Source organism: Phaseolus vulgaris, chromosome 9 (assembly GCF_000499845.2).
Source record: "Phaseolus vulgaris cultivar G19833 chromosome 9, P. vulgaris v2.0, whole genome shotgun sequence".
In the NCBI taxonomy this organism is placed as follows: Eukaryota; Viridiplantae; Streptophyta; class Magnoliopsida; order Fabales; family Fabaceae; genus Phaseolus; species Phaseolus vulgaris.
This window is the reverse complement of record NC_023751.2, coordinates 13691725-13712727: the sequence shown is the minus strand read 5'-3', so window position 1 is coordinate 13712727 and position 21003 is coordinate 13691725. Positions and strand designations below refer to the sequence as shown.

The window sequence follows — 21003 nt, the reverse complement described above, 5'->3', positions numbered from 1 at the left end:
ATCATAATAGGAAAATAAGAAAAAAGGCTATTAGAACTATCTTTTACATATATTATCTGAAAAATCAAACCAATTCATTGGCAAGAAGAGTTAATGGAAAAAATATTTATGTTAGATACAAAATAGGTACACACAACAGTTGATTTTGCATATTCATATTCATAATTGTTCCTGCACCTTCCCATTGTATCTCTAACAATGCATGGATTTTTAGCATTGTCCATACCTAAGAAGAAAGTATGGAGATGCAAGAAAAAAACCAATCCAATCCACTGAAGATATCACAAACTGGCGTAGGAAACTTTTTTTGAATATTAATTGTGGTGAAAGGTATGTTAGATAAACGTTTTGTTCAGAGAGAGCTATTAAAAAGGCAGAGAAAACTCATGTTTTCTGAATTATATGAAAATAGTTAATATTGAATCCATAAACATATCATACAGACGGTAAAAACAAATTAAGCATATATATTTGCAAATCCTTTATTTTTGAATAATTATTTAAAGTATTTTAAAAATGGCACACAAACCCTATAGATTACTCCTAGAGACCCAACTTCAGCATTGTTTATTTGTGCAACTTTATTCTTTCACTTGCACTGAAAAATTGCACAACATATTACATACATGCAGATGCATTATTTTAGCATCAAAGACACGTCTAACAGTTTTATTTCTAAATAAAAAGTATCAATCTTCTCCCAGAGAATAAGGAAAAGAAAAGGACCACCTCGTTGTTTTCAATCCACTCTTTTTTGTTTCCTAATCTTTCTCCTTTGGGTCACAATACTAGCAACACAAATTTGCAACCCCAAAATACTGTAAACTAACGGTCCTCTACCATCAATCTGAGAATATAACAGATTAATGGCACAAAACATCAGTTCATGTTTTTTGGGGGCACAAAATTGTAGTACCAGCCCTTTTTTCCTCTTCTTTTCCCTTCTCTTCCCTTTCTCTTCCCCTAACTAGAAAGGGGAGGATCAATTTCAACTTTTCCCAGTTTTTGCAGCTCAAGAAGCATTTCAACTGCAGCAGAGTCAAAGGAGCTCTTCTTATCACTTCTAGCTTCTCCTTGGCACTCTATATTTCCATACTTGGGTATGCACAAGGTAATTTTTGAAACAAAACAGTTAAGTCCCTTGGTTCCTTGCAGGCCTTCACAGGATTCAAATAGAGATCTGTTACAGAATAAAGGCTAGTCAAATTCACCTGCCATGGCATTACCAATTGTATTATCTGCACATCATATGTGTTGCATTGCACCCCACCATATATAAACAACAATATCATTTACAGTATCCTTTTTTGCCATATCAAACCTATTTTTGAAACACTGATGTTAAAGGTTTAGGGATCAGTTCTGTTCTCCACATATTATACACAAACGAATCCTGCATGTAATTCTACATAAATTCTAAAAGATTCAACCAGCTCAAGCAGTTGAAAGTACAAACTAGTTGCTGGACTCACCTATCTTTATATTCAGTTGAATCAAATGTAGGCACTGGCCACTGTAGTTTCTTACACACCTCAAATAGTGTGGTCCGTGGTCCTCCCTTTTTCATATTAATTGATAAATTAACTGTGTAACATGAATAAAAAATGAAGTTAATCCATAGGTAGTTATCAAATTAATTCTTACAGAGAGTGATAAATTCAGATGTCTCACATAACTGATATAGTAGATATTTTTTCATTCTTCATAAAAACTTAAAACGGGCAAAAATTATATGCATGGTACATGGAGCATGAGAATAAGAAAATTGCATGATAGACAATGGAAATAAACACATCACTTCCATTTGCTCTAATTTGTCAGTTTGTTCTTAAAAAACATTTAACAAGCCATACAAAGACACAAAGGGAGAGAGTTTTCCAGAAGTGGACACTGTCACGGTGATGACAAAACTTGATATCAAGCAAGAAAAAGAAATCGGTGGTGCAAACCTGGAATGGAAGCACTAAAACCAGAGTCGTCATTGGAAGAGTCTTTGAGAGGCAAAATACTTTCAGTTGGGTTAGTTCCATCCAATCTGTTCCTTTTAATTACCGGCTCTGAGGAATGTTCTTCAATTAGAGTAAAACAAGTACTAGAATCCCTTTTCAGATGAGGTGAATCAGTCATATGGACAGAATTATCTCTTTTTCCCTTGGACATGAAATTACAATATGAAATTCCCCGCTTCTGCAGGATTACAAGTATAAGGCAATTGGTCATAAAATATACAAATATGGATACCAGTAGTATGGAAACAATAAACTTAAATCTAATTTTTTTTGAAATCTAAACATCAGAAAATGAACCATCACTAAATACTAAATAAACTATTCACTGACTAAAGATTAACAAAGATTTTAGAAGACTGTTAAAATAATGTTTGTTATAGTAGTGTACAACTTACATAAAGCTGGTTTTGGGTGTACCTAGCTTTATGTTAAGGAACAGAGGATGGAACATTCCTCTTTGAGACATACTTGTACTCATCTTTATATATATATATATACACACACAAATATATCAGCTGAGAATATACTTCTTAGTCATCAGATTAAAAAAGATATCAAAGTCAATCCTTCCAAAGTTTGTTGACTTATTGTGTCACCCGTTATATGGTCTATATTCCTATGCTGAATGTCTAGTACATCCGGTCCTCGATGTGAGAAGTTGTATTGGAGATCTCACATCGATTAAAGATGTCGTCAAATTATAGTATGTAAGTGGATACAAATCTTACCTTATAAGCTGATTTTATGAGATTGAGTTAGGTTTAAAAACTCACTTTCTAAGAAAAACCTTAACAAAAGATTCTGGAACACAAACATAAAAGAACAAACCTCAAGATCCTTCAACAAATGAAATGAAGCTTCTCCTTTTGCAGTTTTTTTATTTACCCCCTTTCCTTCACGAACCAACAGATCATTTAGCAACTGTACACTAACCTCAACATGCACCATGGATCCCTTTTTTTCACAATTTTCATTTACTTTTACAAAATACCCAAGAGAATCACACAATTCATTTAATTCACGATATGGAGGCAATTCAAGTTTTTCAGGTGTAACTATGGGGGATAATAGGGGACAGAAAACCTCCCACACTTGGTCAAGACTGAGCTTGGTATCAATTAGCAAAGCCCCAACAATACTTTCCACTAGATCTCCAAGTGCCTGTGACATTTATAACAAAAACAATGTTACAACTTTTGAAGAAGTGTTGCATATATGTTTTGTGCCATATGCTTCAGGAATTTTTTTTATTTATAAGTGACAATCTCTACATAGAAAATTAAAATAGGACTTTGCTTGATTCTGTAAATCTTCTAGATTCATGTTGCATGCATGAAGAAAACCATTAAAATGTTTAGATATGTGAAAATTTGATTTATTCTAATCCTACTTATAAATATTTGACTAAAAGAATTGCATTTATTGGTTTACCATTTTCTCCATTGTATGTATGGGTAAGAAAGTAAAATCATCGAAATAAAATGAATTTCATTCATCTTTGTTTGATGTTTCAAACATTGAAAACAATTTACAAATCAATGCTAAGCTAATAATATTATTGACTGTAATTAAATATGTAGTTTGTATTCTATATAAGATAAGATGACTTTATCTTTTATCTTTTAGATAGATTTTTCTTTTGAATATATATAGGTACACGTGCTATAATCCAATCATCAACAAAACCAACCTTCGGAGCTCTAATGCTTGGATGTGATCTAGGATCTGATTCAGAAATGGCCTTCGCATATTCTGATATTTGGCTCAGTAATAATCCCGAGCCATGTAGGAGATGCTGGTGAAGGTTATGTCTAACAGCAACTTGAGCAAAATTGTCATTATTGACAGAAGCAGATCGTAAGTCAGTCAACACCCCTGGATCAATATCTGTGTGACTCTGATATAGATGCCATGTGATAAGCAGGTCCAACACCGAATCACCAAGAAATTCGAGTCTCTGCCCCAATATCAATAAGTAGCATTATAGGTGTACAATGTTAAGAAACTTTATAAGTTAAATATCAATAAACTACTCAAGAATATATGAAACTTCACAGCTACCTCATAACAGCAGCCAATACCAAGTTCTTTCTCCGACAAATGTGTGATAGCCTCCAGTAAGAGTCCCTTGACAGAAAATTCATACCCAATTTTCTTTTCAAGGCATTCAATCTCACTTTCTTTTAGCACGCAACTATGCAGAGAGGCAGCAGTGATTGCTTCGTCAACCAAGGATAGTTCAAGTTCAGTGCCAATTCCAAGCCATTTCATAACATTGAGTGATGCAAAGAGTCCACCACCCACATAGTATGCTCCTATCAGAGCTTCAACACAGTCAGCAATAGTCTTAGAACACATCCAGCGGTGACCCCTGTCACAAAACTTCCCAACCACAACTTTTGGATCCTCGGTGTGGAATTTAACATCTAAAGGCACTTCAAGGGTATCCAATCCACAATCACAACAAACAGGGTGTAAAGAACGCTGTCCTGGAGCAACCCAACGACGTGGTTCAAATGCAGAGTCTCGAATATAACCCTGACAGATAAAATGACAGAAAACCATATAATAATTCATTCCAATGCTTGTCCATAACTTAAAGTCTCACAATGATAACATTAAAAAGTAAACAACAAAAATAAAGGTGGGAATTACTAAACAGGATGGTCCGGGCACTGAAGACTTTTCTTAAATTTATAATTTTTCTATCTGCAAATGTTAATCTGTAGAAAATAATGAAACTAATCACTCTCAAACTTACTGAATGTAATATTATTAGAAAACTTATTCGTAAGTAAAGACTGTCTATGCTTTATAAGCTCAATTTAAGTCACGTTTGTAGTCAACGTGGGACGAAAGGGGTGACAACAACTAAGGCAGCTTTCTAACAAATATTGATACTGATACATAACATTAATGGAATAAATGAATGCATGGCGTGAAATTGTATTTCTTAGAATAAAAAAGTATCTTAGCATTTGATCCAGATTAATCATCGGTTTTTAACAGGTATCAAAATTTTCATCTGGTCAGAGTTTGATTGTCTCGCAAGACAGAATTTGTTTGGCTCGCAATTGATTATTAGAACTAGTTATTACTGGGTTTGTGCTTGGTCCACATTTCACGAGCCTTTAACTAACACAAACTTTTAGGCTATGAGACAGTAACACAAAAAATTAAAAACAAAAAATACCTGTAATTTGCGATCTATTGCCAGTTTATGAAGTGTTGAATTACAAACTGCTAGTGATCGTCTGGTAGATAATTGTCCTTCGTGTTTCTTGGGATATTTAAGAAAGAGGTGACAGCTCACCACATATTTCAAAACAGAATCTCCTAGCAACTCAAGACGTTCCATTGAAAAGCTTTCACTGCATCTCAAAGTTGTAAGTGCTTCTAGAATCTAACATTTACAAAAAGCAAAAACACATAAGATTATCATGATGAAAATAGAAATCAACAATCAATGAGTACTTTTATCCAAGAACAAACCAGTGAGCTATTTATGTTGGACTTGCTAGTTTGACCATCTATCTCTTCTCTAAGCTGACTAGATAACATTAACGATTCAATGCGGTACATTAGAGATGGTAACAAGTACAATGACCTCAACACGTTTCTTTGAAAATCAAGAACAAATAGAAGCTCAGGTGGGACGTGGACATGTGCAGGCACTTTGGAGGTTGTAGAGCCAATTTGTGATGACTTGTCTCGTCCATCTGCTCTTCTCAAAGAAAATATCACAATCAAAGTTAACCATGGTCATGCAAGGATTCAAATAAATTCTATCAAGACAGAAAGTAACAGAGAATCTCAGATCCACTATCAGTTCTTTCAAATCATCATGGAGTAAGATGTAATTCCATACAACAGCTTCAACGGAGATGGTGAATTTTAATTTTAAATGAAATTTTATTAAAATCATAATACAGAAATGTGAAACAGCCTATAAGAGCCACAAGATGAAAACTTTAACTAGGAATAACGAACCTTCCTCGTGGAAGTTAAAAAGAAGATTGTGTGGATTATGACTTTGCTTTAATAGTAAAAGAGACTGTCTTGGATGTCTCAGTGTAATCCCATACCTGATTAAAATTTGAAGTTTAGTCAAGTATACTAATAATGTAGGAATGACAAAGCCAGTAAAACCATGTGTAAAGGAGGGAATAAAACAAATTATTCACCTTTTGCTGAAATAATCTGAGAAGGTAACGTGGTCCTTGGACTTTTCACAGAAAGGACTTTCAGCAGATAAGTTACTGTCGATGTCAATAATACAATATATTTTTCCAGTGTGAATGGCCAAAACTAACGTGTCTTTTATATTGTCAGCATCAACCACACAATTAGCAAAGTGAATCTTGTTTGTTCCAACATATTCAATCTCCATTGAACTGGTATCCTGAGGTGATGTGATTATTCCGTTATCATCACAATCTCCAGTGCCCAGAGAAAATTTCCTCCTTAAGAATTCAATAGCAGATGCACAAGAACTGATTCCATGCCAATTAATTTGGAAGGCTCCCCCACAAATACCATTCAATTTCTCAAGTGGTAGAAGCAAATATAAGTGTTTTTCTCTCCACAATGATTTTGTGTCTTTTTGAAGTAAAAATTCTGTTCCTCCTCCTGCTGATTTTGACCTAAACACCAATCTACCAAACAAACCATTGAAAAAAAGCTCATGGAAGCATTTTGCTTTCATCATCTGTAGAGAACAAACAAAAAACGATCAAGTTAACTTCCAAAACAAATGTGATTAAAAGATTATAGAGACAGAAGCTATATATGTCAGATTAAACCTTTAAAACCTTATTTTTATACCTGTTTAGCATCCAAATCAACTTGCCCACACGGAGAGACAGAAGCTTTCACGGTCTTTGAGACTAAATAAAGATCTGAATCTATATTTCCCACATCATCATCAAGCTTTGACTCAATCAAAAGAACAAACCCAGAGTATATTTCACTAACAATACTACATGCAAACTCTAGTTTATAGGCAAAAAATCTGGCTGCATCATCAAGTTTGTCTCCCCATGCACCATTTAGTGCACGAATGTTGGCTGTTCCATGTAACTCCTTTCTTTTTGTGGTTCCTTCAAATGTCAAAAGCAAATCAAAATGCATTTTAACACAAACCAACATCCAGTAGATTCCCATACAAAAGGAACAGTTCCACATTGTCACATTCCGACATAGGCACTATCAAGGTAGTCAAATATGAGATTAAGGTTAGGACCATCAAGGGGTCACAAGATCTTAAATTGTGGGATCATAATACGGATCATAGATTATACTTCTCCATATATATGATATGTATGTGTGTGTATATATATATGTGTGTATATATATACACACATAAAATTTAAAAAGAATAGTCACAAATGTGAGTAAAGGAGAAAAAGTGAAACGAGTGGTACCACGTAGCTTCACCTATAGTGTGGTCGAGCAACTAGAACAGCCACAACTAGTTAGGTATTCTTTAGGGGAAGGTGGTTGCTTAGCGGACAAGAAGGAAGGATAACATAACATCAATTACATAGTTATGTGAAACCAAACGTGTGTGAAGGAGAACAATTTATTTTATTGCCTTGGGTTTTAACCCAAAAAGGGTTTTATGCAATGCAGAACCCAAAACCTTAGAATGCAAAACAACATGAAAACACGGCAATTCCGCCATTTCCATGATCTTCAACAAGGATCCCACCAATCCCACTCTGGCACAATCTTGCATGGGCTCTAAATTGGACATGGTGGGTGGAATCGTGTTAAATCGCAATTTTGACTACAGAGCACCATGCGCCTTAAACATTTCAAACCTGCAAGCATACTCATTCAATTCATGGTTGTCAAACTTACGGGATTATGTAAACTCATAGGAGTTAACCTTAACCAAAGTAATACATAAGCATAGTATACAATCCAAATATAACAGTCATTGAAGGTTGATAAACTCATAAGAGTTTACCTTCTACCAAATAAATTGAACTAATTCATCACATCCTTGCATTTGTTCAATAGTATCTATTTATTTTATTTTATTTTTAAATTCAAAATATTGAATTAGAAAAAAGAAATTAAAATAAAGGGACACATGAAAAGCTCCCAAATAAAGACAAAAGGTGCATGCTTTTATGGTAAAAACATCTTTTTCACTATGTGTGAAATTGAAGCTTTTTTATTATTGATTCCTGATTATTTCCCTATCTGGTAAAAAGAAACCTTTTTTACCATCCAAAAAACAACTATTTAAAAAACATTTCATACAATCCAAATAAACATAATGTCTATAAATAACTTCAGCAAACATACATAAACATGAAACTAATTTTGTCCTAATTGATTTAAAAAACAATTATACATATAATCAACAGATGGAAAATCTGTAGCTTATGCTAATCAAACACACATAGGACAAAAGGTTTGACACATTCAAAAAAATCAGAATCATTCAAAAAGTTTGTCGAGGTTATGTACAAACAAAATACATGATGGTGATGATTTGTTAGTATCTAATATGAAATCAATTTTGATGTGGTTCGTTAAGTAAAAAAGGATAGAAATTGTATTAGAAGAACTACAAATGGTATTTGAAATATGCACAACCATTGTTTGGGAAATCTAGGGTGTCAGCAATATAATGCAAAATTTAAATTAAAACAAATATTTAACCACAGTTCATAAAAAATAAAAAAAGTTAGCTGATAATTATACCTGCCCCCGAACTAGATTCTTTATTTTTCACAATATGGTCATCTTCTGAATGATTTTCAATTAATGGAACCAAATGTTCATTTAAAGCACCCATTTGATGCAACTTCTTACAAGCTTCAAAACAAGCAAGATGTCTTGCCAAACGAATATCTTTTCCTGAAGGACCAATTATTGTCTGGAGGGCTGAATTAGATGGCAATGTTAATTTACATTGGTAACCCCCTTCCACTGGCAGAAACACGTAACTGGGCTTTGCAGAGGAGTACCTAATCCAAATTGCAAGAAGAACATAAAGACTATGTTTCAAATAGTTAAAAGGAAGATAGGCACAACAGGATCCAATCTTACTGATCTCGTGGAAGTGTTCCACAGTATCGGTGGATAAGATTAACACTAGAATCTAAAGTCACAGAAGCTCCGGTAGATTCCACATAGTATGCCTCTGTTTTCCCCATTGTACATACTCTTAAACTAGATTCATGGTCCTTATTCATAGATGCATCAGTCATGGAGCGCTCACTCCTAATGATGTCAAAGAGTTGATTTCTTTGCTTCAGGTTTCCCCTGTAGATACAAGTGTTAATGCTGATAATTAAGGAAAGCAATTAGAATAGAATTACAGGGTTTAATATACAGAAATCAATCAGAATTATGCAATTTGGTTTGTAAAGTTAATACTAATATATGATATTCAGGCCTAGATTAGTGTACAGAGAACTAATCTCCTATTCCTATTGAAGATCCTCATGTGTATCTGTTTCAAATCAGAAAAATATTCATTTTTCTGCATTTAAAGGAAAGATCATCCTCTGATTTACAGGCCTAGATTAGTATACCGAATTAATCTCCTCTTCCCATTTATACTTTCTTACTATATCAATTTTGAATACATGAAAAAAATTAACTTTTATGCACTTAAATAATACACACAAACACCCTTGAAAATAAAATAAGTACTAAGAGTGTTCTATGGAGAAGGAATTTCCAAAAATCAAAATCAAACAGGTTGTGACAATCAGAATGCTTGCCTCTCCAACATCACAACAAATTGGGAGTTAGCCTGCCTAGATCTTCCACGAGATTGGACATAACTACGAACCGTCTTTGGGAGGTCAAACCGTATCACACATGAGCAGTTTGGCACATGAATTCCTTCCTCAAGTACATCAGTAGTAAATAATAGATTGACCTAAACAAAGCATTAATAATCTATTTATTAGATTCTCAATACCAACATTTAGGACAAATTTATTGCACATTACTTATCACATGATGCAATAAACAAATACCTTTCCAGAACGAAAAGAATCCAATATCTCCTTCTGCCTTTTAGGAGCCACAGCATCAACCGATGTATTGTTTCCAGTTAAATAAGAAACAGAGAAATGAGAAATCTGGGGAACTTTCTTTGCAAATCCTTCAATCACCTTAGCTGTAATGATTCTATCAACAAAAATAAGGCACACCACCTGACTAGATTCTCTATAAACAGAAAGAAACACATTACCAATTTGCCATATTACATATTGTTTCAAAGGAAAACTATTTATATAATAGATCATAGTGTCATACCCAAGTGATTGGAAGATTTTAATAAGTTCAAGTAATTTTGGAGATATGTATCCCATATCTTCTGCCTTCGAATAATCAAAATCAACCCCCAAAATATTTTTATCAGCTGCAGCAATATTAGTTAAATCAGTTGGCAGAGATTAAAATGAATAAACAAATTTACCATGCCTCGTAAGCATTTATAGCATGCGTCATTTCTAAAAAAGATGTCTAAAAGGACATGCTACTGTATCTTTTTGGCTAATTATGAACCAAAAACAAAACCAATTAGGAAGATCCATTTATCCACAACGTTTTTGCTTTGCAACAGATTGCTTCTGATGTAAAAAATCAGAATGCACATATGGAAAGTGTGTCAACATACACCTTCATACAGAAAACAAAGCACTCTAAAACAAAGAAACACGAATAAAAAATTATTGCTGACATAAAATATTGCTATATATTAAGCATCAGCAAAATCTTGCATATTATCATGAGTAGACTTCATAAGAATTTTTTAAAATATCCTAGTAGTAGATAAACTGATGAAACTAATGAAAATATACTTGCAATCCCAATTCTGAGATTTCATGAAGATTCAGAAAGATCAATAGCTCAAATAGGGGTACAAGGGAAGAAGAAACTATAAAAGAAAACATACCTAGATGGAGGGATTCTTCGATTAATTTTATTACTTCTTCAACAAAAGTTATACACTGAAGATAACATGTTCTGTAAATTTCACACATTCCTTCAGTTTTGGAGAAATTCTCATGACAGATTTTAACTGCCTGCACAAGTATAGACACACTATAATGTATAAGTATACTATACACATTGTTGGAGATTCCACATCAATTAGAAATATGGCCAAAGTATAATATATAAGTAGTTGCAAATCTCATCTTTCAAGTTGGATTTCTAAGGAAGTCAAGCATAAACTTAAGAGGGTATCAAAGTTTATCCTAACTATATAAGTAGGTAGAATTCCACCTTACAAGTCGGTTTGGTAGGGTTGAATTAGGTCTAAGTCCACTTTCTAAGACATACATACATCTATGTGTGTGAGAGAGAGGAGAACAAAAGATAAAACTATGATTAAAAGGCTGGAGCTGCACATACTAATGAAAGCATAAAAAATTTCCTTCATTTCTAATATATGGTTTTATTTAAAATACCAAAAAAAGTTGACTGCTATACAGAACAAAGACAAAGGCAAAAGAAAGAATTCAGAGGCAAAACTTTATGTGGGTTAGAGTTGAGAGTTGATATTTTTCATTTGATTTATAGGGGGAGAGTATCGGTTAACAAAATATAAACCTAATTCAATTACAAAAAAGATTTTAATGACTCTTTCTTAACAACAAAACATAAATGAGTTAGTTTGTTCAAACTTAATGTAAGTGTTTTTTAAATAAAAATTTTGTTGAAAGGTCCCACATCGCTGGCCTCCAGTCTAGGGAGTGAGACTTATATATCTATTAGGCAACTTCACTTAATGTCAATTGGTTTTAAGCTGAAACCTAACATGTTATTGGAGTTAAGATCATGAGTTTGATTCCCAACAGGACAATTGTTGAAGGGGGAGATTGTTGGAAGTGACATTCATTGTCTGGTGGCATAAGCTAGGTGGACCAAGTCACAGTCAGATCGTGGCACTTGGACTGCTACACTATTAAGTAAAAAGAGTTGCTAACTATCAGCTATAACCTTTGAACAAGTGATAAGAGTTATATCCAACAATTGGCATCAGAGCCTATACTTCATCTTGGTACTTGCCTGGTTCTGGAGGCATTTATGAAGGGGAGTGTTAGGAAGTCTCACATCACCTGCCTAAAGTCCTAAAGTACGACTTATAAATAGCTTATATATCTGTTGGGCAACTTCAATTAGTGTCAATTGGTTTTGAGCTGAAATCTAACACTTCTTTAAAATAATGACTAATTTCAGAAGCAAATAGGATTAGCTTATTAAAAGAGGTTGAAAAGCATATTAGACAAACACATAAAAAGCCTAAGCCTACTTGTCTACTTATTTTATTAAAAAACACTTCTAAAAAAATAGCACAGACAAACCACCACAATATTCCGTAACCAATAACCCCTTAATTTATCTTTATATATGTTGATATTTCTATGTATCGAACAAACTTTCTTTCTACCCAACCTCAAATACATAAAACTTTTAAGTGGATTTTTCATCCAATTTATAAGAAACAATGCATTGGAAAAAAAATACAACCCCAATTAAAAAATATAGACTTCAATGACTCTTAGTTACAAAATATTAGAAATTATGTAAGTTATAAAATCCAATAAAGAAATTCCCCTTTCTTTTCTTTGTAACACAACTTTTTCCCCACAATGAGAGTTTGACAAATACCTCATAAGCACATAGGATTCCAAGATCTTCAAGGCAATGTAAAATTTTTCCAAGTTCATTGGACATCCGTTGAGACAGTGTCTTAAATTTATTTTCCACATCCACATAGTTACTTTTATTTTCTGATAACAATGCATCAAACTGTCCAAACAGGTTAGATTCAGTCAGTATCTTTGGTTGTAAGAAATATTGATAACAATTGGGGAAAATAGTGGTGTACTTTGTACATAGCAAGATACCTTGAACCACAAGGCTTCAATCTTTGGTTTCAAACTCAACGCAGAAAATCGTGCTTGGTCATAATATCTACAACTCTCTTGAGCAGACAATATATATCCATCCATCTCTGTCCGATCTTCAATAGTATATCTCTACAGAAACATAAAAAGAGACATTTATATTATTTTAATGGTATAAACATACTATCACATGTGCACTCTGATAGGCTAGTAGAAGACACCAACATGACTTGGAAACTTTGTCACCAAAAAAGAAAATGAGCAACTTGTTGAAGCTATTTCAGAACGGTTATTATGTGTATGGATGACACTTATTTTATCAGTTATGTTTTTTTTATGTGTGGATCATAACTATTTTATAGGACAGTTATTAGATTAGAAATATATGTATCACTGACAGTTACGGGCAGAAGATATAGCCTTAGGTGTGTGTTTTGTGGGTTTGTACTGTAGTTCTAGTTATGTCCAGAATTATCATCAATAAAACAGTCTCATTCATGTGTGCAATCTCTTGGGACTAACACACTCACAGAAAAACTAATCAAATCAGTGCACAAAAATTAATATTACCTTAGCATCCAAGATGCTTTCAAGTTCTGATATTTGATCCTCACAATCCGTAGAAGAGGAAACACCTGGTTCGGGATATAATACATAAATAATGCATATAGCCTTCAAGATACAATCCAGATGCTTTCAAGTCTTTATATTCACAATATGGACTCCAAGTAATTGTTTTCAAATGAACATCACAAAATAGTAACTCCTAGTGTAAGACAGGAAATAACCACTAAAAACAATACATAGAAAAAAAAGAGCTTCATCAGGAAGCAGGGCACAGCAAATCATGGCATAAAATACATGTGAATTATTTGTGCCAACCATTGTTAGTTCTCTATGCTAGTATGGGCAAGTGGAATAGTACATAAAATTAAGTAAATAAATTGCATTAAAAAGTTTTTATACTAATTAATTGGGAACATTTAGATTATGCTCACTTGAGAATTCGTATTCTGGTTGGTTGTGAAGCAAGAATGTATAACAAAATGCTGATTAACGGAAGCTTTTTTCAGGTGTCATTAGAAGAAGAAATGTTTATGCAATCTAGCTGCTGCTGCTGATACTGCCTTCATAGCCAACATTATGCTCCATGTCAATCTTCTGGCACTTCATCTGGAAGGGGTGCATCCAATCTTCAAAATCTCAATGTTCAGACTTGGGTAGTATTAAACCAGATAATGTGGATGACAAAGTGGTGGCAGAGACTATTCTCACTTCGCTGGAAGAACACTTACATACATGTGCTCAAAGAAAGAAGGGAGAGTGTCTGGGAATCAGGGAACGCGCCGACAACCTTCATAGTATGGAAATTGAGGGTTTTAATACCTTCTTAGATAAGATGGAGGTGGTAGGCATACCTATGATTGGTAGAAAATTCAACTGGTATAGGCCAACGGATTAGCTAAGAGCATACTGGATAGAATCATGATATCCACAGAATGCTTGACATTTTGGCCTACTAGTAAACAATATGTTTTAGATAGAACTATATCAGACCATTGCGCCTTAGTATTAAAATCAAATTTTGTTGATTGGGATCCAAAGCCTTTTAGGTATGTAGACATTTGGCATTCCCATAGCCGCTTAGTTCATAAAGAATAAAATGGGACAGCTATGGTGCATATATGGAAATGGGCTGGTTGTGTTAAAAGAAAAGTTAAAAAGGATGAAGTTTGTTCTTAAACTATGGAAATAGGGAGTCATTTGGGGACATCAATAAACAAAAGCCAGAGCTGATAACAAAGATTAACCATATGGATAGGCTGGATGAGAATGACAATTGGGAGAAGCCAAGAGGTATGAGAGGATTCAATTGTTGGCTGAACTGAAGAAGTTAGATGTTAGGTTGGAATCTTTATTAAAACAAAAGTTTAGGGTGAGATGGTTAGCTGCAGGGGATATGAATTCCAGGTTTTTTCACTCAATAACTAATTGGAGAAAGAAAAATAATAATTTTGCGGGTATGATTGTGCAAAATGAATGGTGTGAGAGGTTTTTTGTATTCTGATTGCATCAAGGACATCATGTATGATACGCATCTTTTGTATACTGGTTGGAGCATCCCTCAAATGCTCCAACTAAGTTATTTTCCTAAAAATTATGATTTTTATTTATTTTATTTTTATGATACGAAAAAATTGAAAACAAGTAAAAGTAGTATATACAAATATCACCCAAAATAAAGTAATGAGAATAAAAAAATCAACTCAAGTATCATATAGATCAAAAGGAGAGGGCTCTGTTTTTTTGTGTATCACACAAGGAACATTTTTTCCCATCATGCAGTTTAACTCTTTCAACTGACATACATAATCATACAGTTTTCTTAAAAAGATATATTTTGGGACAAAAGGTAAGAAACTTTGTGATGCATAACATTTCACAAATTTAAAGATGGGGAGAACACCCTATTGAAACCATTGAAAACAATACAATTCAGGGCACAAGTACATCGAACAAAATCAACTACATATTACCTGTTTATCAGTTCCATAGTCAACTTCACAAAACTAGATTTCTCTTAAGTGTTTTTCATTTCCTTATTTGTGAAGGAAACACGAGATTCCAATTCATAAAGGACATTATTTTGATAATGACAAGGATTTAGTCTATAAAAAGAAGCTGCAAAACTAACAAGATAAACAAAGAAAGAAGAACACTCTAAGGAGAATTGGGGAAAAAATTGGATACTCTGAACTCAGAAGGAATGCGCTCTTCAACTCATTGTTGCTAGTCAAAGTTGGGAAGTAAATAGTTACCTTTTTTACCAACTGGTGATGCTGTCATCCCAAAAATCTTTGGCTTTTCATTTGCTTGGTGATAAAATTCCTTCATTGACATAACATAAGACAAAAGTTATTTGTAAATCTATTTCCTAACCTAAAAGAAATTTAAAGACAACAAGATGAAAACATCGTGCATGATCAAATAAATACAAGGGAAAAAGAAGATTGTTTTATAGCACTTACCTTCATTATTTTTGTATATGGATGGTTGCCGGTTGCTCTATGACATTCATCGATAACAATCAAGCATATCATTTCCATACGCAGGAATGCTTTTCTTAAGGCATCTAAAAGAATCTGGGGTGTCATAACCAATACCTATAAGACAAAGACATTAGTGTTGTAGCAACCACACAGCCACAACATTATAAAAATATTGAATACAAAAGAGGAGCTTGTATGCTTTCTACATTTTTTTTCTTTTGATACATCCATTTATTTTACTACATACGAAATTATTCCCTTGAAAATAGAGAGGATTGCTTGCAATCGTGTGATTTGCACACACAAGTACTCTTATAATAAAGAATTTATAATAAAAAAATATATACAATAACAAAGAACAAAAAAAAACCTAAGAATGAGAAATATTTGGTAAGATATTTCCCTGGTGAAGGTCACAACAAATTCAACAAAAGAAGGGAGTAGCAATTAAACACACCAAAATAATCACGAATAGGCACAAAAAAAACCACATTGAACGAATCAGACATGAAACAGGGTCGTTGGAGGTGGAGGTGCTAAAAAAACTTGAAATATGATACAATATAGAGAGGACTGCTTGTAATTATGTGAAAAAGAGATACAATAATAAGGAATAAAATCAATACCTACTATGAGAAATATTTGGAAGATATTTCTCTATCAAATCATAATTCTAATATGATCAAATCACATTTATTACATGTAAAAAATTCATTATTAAGAATCTTCACAAGTGCTAGAAATTGAGCTTGAAAATCCAAACACAAAAAAATGTTTAGCACTAAATAAAATAGAAGATTCTTAGTTTGATAGAACATGTAACAAAGTCAAGCCAAAAAAATTTAAGAATGAAATTAACAATACACTATCCAACTCAATTTGTTGATTCATTGTGCTATTATAGACTGATCAAACAAAAGTTTGAATACCTTTTCACCAAAAAGGGTCATCTTGAGATAAGTAATTGACTACTATTCAAGTCTAGCAATTCAGAACAATTAAAATTCCACTTCTTAAATTAATCATATAGGTTCAGGCTAATATCTCACATCAAACCAGAATGGAGAATAAAAGACCATCAAAAGCATCATAATCTTGAGAACCACAAAATAGTATCCAACAATCAATCAATCAATGTTGAGCAAGAATGGATAACCATGGACCAAATACTCGCAAAGAAAATACCATAAGTTTTAAATTATGTAATATATTGTGTTCCAAGATTAAAGAATGAAAAGAATGTGAGCTGCACAATTATACAATATTTTTATTTTAATAAGAGATCATAAACTAGATGTCATTAAGCCCAGAATAATACTGTTCAAATCAATGAATGAAAAATCCACCGTAACAAAGGAAGCCTAAAGTATCTTTATGAAATAAATTATGGGGTTAATAAATAAACATACATCATTGGAACTAATCTCCTTCTCCCATGTCTTCAAAGTCCATGTATCAACTCCTTTAGCCCCATAGTATTCCTCAACTTGAAAATCTGTCAGATATTTTATATTATTGAATTGCTGCAATGTAGACACAAACACCAAATAAGTTTAACCTGTGAATCAATAAATCACATACTTTGCTACTAAAGAAGAGTACAACATCTCATTAGTCACTTATGGGACCTCTACATGTTAATAGTGTCCCTGCTATTAGGAGTTAATTTAGCTTTTAACCACAATTTTAGGTAGTTTAAATTCATTATTGAATAATATAGCTTTTAAACTCTCATATCTCTGTTTTTAAGAGCTTTAAGCTTTCAGCAAATTAGAATCAAAGTTCCACACAATGAGCCTAGTTGGGTAATGTTTAGAATTGCAATCCCCATGTGAAAGAAACATTTGGTGAATAAAAAAAGGAGGGTGAGATAGCTCAATTACAAAACTTTCAAAATACTGTTGTACATGGTACAAGTAAACAATTGAATAGCATTTTATTCTTTATGACTTAAAAGATGGTGTTGTTGAATTAATGTATTGAGGTTCAAAACATCAAATTACATACACTATGACTAAGCCCTTCAAGTTGTAGATTTTTTTAAATTAAAAGCTGCTAGGCATAAAAAGTAAACTGATGGCTGTTTGCAGGTCCTTTCAAGGGAGGTTATGTTGGACATCTAAGACAATAAGACAGACCACATTAAGACCATGTTAGTTGTTGTTATGATGAGATCTTTCAGTATGATGAACACATCTGTGAAAGATAAGCAGAAGCAGTAAGAGAGGTACGATGTAACATGCCTGATTGACAAGATGAACTGTGGGAGCCAAAAAAACAATCAGCTTCTTCACTGCCAAAGTCTTGATGGTTTGACCAACCTCTTTCATAAGCATCACAGCAATCAAGGTCTTACCAGAGCCTGTATCCAACACAGCTATTGTGTTCCTTCTCCATGCAACTTGAAACACCTCTACCTGATACCTACAGGGGGGGACACAAAATGGCAAAAAACAGTCTTTATGACCAAATTCCATCAGAAAAGATAGAGAAAATAACAAAAAAATGCAATCTTTACTGTCAAATCGAGAAGAGATAAAGAAAACCATAGAAAATGCAATCTTTGTTATAAAACTCGCAAATGATCTAGAAAATAAGAAAAATGCAATCTTCATGATCATTCTTCCCAGACCATTATGGCTAAATCACAAAAAAACACAATAGGGGTAAGGTATACATTTTGCAAAACCCATATGAATTTTCAAAAAGGACAATGAAATAAAATGACAATTCTTAAAAAAATACAAAATTCAACCAGTGTCTGTCAACAAAACACCTTCTGGGGTTCATGTTGGAATTAGACAATTCTAGGTATGGAGAATTATCAGCATCGAGTTGCTTTCGTTTTTTACTTTGAGTCTGGTTATGGCCTGGTGAATCATTGTTCAAATTCATGAACAAAGTTAGCAGCAATAGCAAGGCACAACACAAAAAGTGAAAAAGAGAGAACTGATAAAGAGTTAGAGAAGAGTGTTCAGAATGTGAGTTTGAGTGGAGAGAGAAGAGTATGTGTGCAGTATCAAGAATGTGAGTGTTGAGTGGAGAGAGAAGAATCTCTTCAGTTAGCATAAACTAACAAAATAACATTTTGTCGTTTCCAAAAATAATAATAATTTATCATTATTAATAAAATTTAAACATTTTATATTCTACATATTATTAATTATATTTTTATTAATATATTTATTTTATTATTTTATCTGTTATATTTTGTAATTATTTTTAAAATCCATTTAATTATTTACATAAAATTATTTTTTATGAATATATTTATAAAATTTAATAAAAATAAATAAATTTTATTTATTTATTTTGTAAGCATTTTTTATTACTAGTAATTATTTTAATTTTAAAAATTACTCGAAGAGTAAAATACAGAAAGGAAAATCTCTTTATTAATATATTATAAATCATAGATGTAAGTAGTTTTTATTTATTTTGAAAAGTAGTTTATTTTATTATTTGTAGTTATTTTAGTTTTAAAAAAATATTACTTAAAGCATAAAATGATCAAAATTTGTGTACATAAAAAAATTCTCTTTATTAAATAATTTCTATAATTTATTGTATGTAGTTTTTATTTATTTTATAGGTACTTTTTTATTATAGATAATTACTTTAGTTTAAAAAGGCTATTTAAAAGATAAATGGTCAAAATTTATATAAAAAATATTTTATTAATGGTCTAGATAATAATAAAAAAATAAAAATAAAAACATTAATTGTATTTTTATTTTTATTTATCTCTTTCATTTTATTTATCACTAAAAATATATTTAGTTTTTTATATACTTTTTATTTAATTATTATGTTAATTCTTTATACATAATATTTTACAACAAGAATTTTAGGTGAATTTTAAATTTTTATAAACAGAATTGTTCTTAAGTGACAACAAAATACATTGACATAAGGCATCAAATACAAATTAAAGTTTTTGATTAGCTTATGTATAGACTGTTTGAGTTCTTATTTTTAGATAGATGATGTAATGGCTATTTTTTAGTATTAACTAGGATTAATATTATATTAAAAAAATATTTTAAATATCTTAAATTGTAAATAAATACACAAACTTTCAAATTTAAGTAAAATATGTAATTAAATAAGAAGATAATTTTACTATATCTGGACCTCCACTTTTATTTTACTTTTTTATGAAGATGAAAGAGTGTTGATAAGTTTTAAAATAAGTTAAGACATAACTTGGTGCAAGATTGGAGTTTTTAAAATGGTTATACATGTTATTAATTAATACACAATCCAGATTATAATAATTGAGATTAGGGATTATCATTTCAATAACACTAACTTTTAAGTATTATTCATACTAAATCATCTTTATAATTAATGGAAAATTATTTCTCCAAGGAAAAAATTGTGTTGGAAGAGACTAAGAATCTCACCAACAAATTTCGAGGTTAACCTTAGCTCAAATAACAATATTTTAAGAAAACCTAAGGTTGTCTTATTGCGCCTTTGACTGACTTCAACATCCTCCACCACTCAAAATGTTTAGTTTAGTGTTTGTTATAAAGTTACTATTTTTAAATAAATATATTAATTATTTTTTCCTTATTTAATTTAAAAAACTTTCATTTTAATTTTATGATTATATTCATATTTAAAAATTTATATATATATATATATATATTCTATTTAGATAAAATTTAAAATAAAACAAATCGTTTTCAAACCAGGACATCATGAAAGATCTTGATCAGGACATCATGAAAGATCTTGAAAGCCCATCGACTGATAAGTTTTCTTGTCTTGGTTTGCACTTTTTCTTCCTTAGTATCTTCTTCTGTCACCTCCATACACAACATGAAAATACATTTTTATTTTTTTTTTGTCACTCCATAAAATAGTTTCTGAATTATGTAATCTGAAAACTCATTTGAACAAAGATTTCCGGATTATATAATTCGAAAACTAAATAAAACTGCTGGATTATTTAATCCGGAAAATAATACCTTCCGGATTACATAATCCAAAAACTAATTACAAATTTAAAAAATGGCTTCTAGATTAAGTAATCTGGAATATTAT

At 32.0% G+C, this 21003-nt stretch overlaps 1 protein-coding gene across 2 annotated transcripts; it reads right to left on the bottom strand.

The window, feature by feature from the left end:
- Window positions 1–457: 457 nt before the first annotated feature.
- Window positions 458–19005, bottom strand: LOC137820381 (endoribonuclease Dicer homolog 3a). 2 transcript variants are annotated; one of them, XM_068624447.1, is made up of 25 exons: window positions 18728–19005; window positions 18195–18375; window positions 17361–17474; window positions 15931–16065; window positions 15721–15790; window positions 13472–13536; window positions 12902–13033; window positions 12663–12803; window positions 10942–11071; window positions 10299–10404; window positions 10016–10208; window positions 9755–9915; window positions 9075–9290; window positions 8727–8992; window positions 6834–7108; window positions 6194–6717; window positions 6000–6094; window positions 5502–5728; window positions 5203–5412; window positions 4071–4547; window positions 3700–3966; window positions 2838–3170; window positions 1950–2187; window positions 1473–1584; window positions 458–1180 (listed from the first exon to the last, which is right to left on the bottom strand). In XM_068624447.1, exons 1-25 carry the CDS (start codon window positions 18844–18846, stop codon window positions 964–966), a joined length of 5004 nt encoding a protein of 1667 aa, XP_068480548.1. In that variant the 5' UTR covers window positions 18847–19005; the 3' UTR covers window positions 458–963. The 2 variants fall into 2 exon arrangements, with proteins under 2 accessions (XP_068480548.1, XP_068480547.1); XM_068624446.1 differs by having other exon boundaries at window positions 10016–10404; window positions 18728–18981.
- Window positions 19006–21003: the final 1998 nt, after the last annotated feature.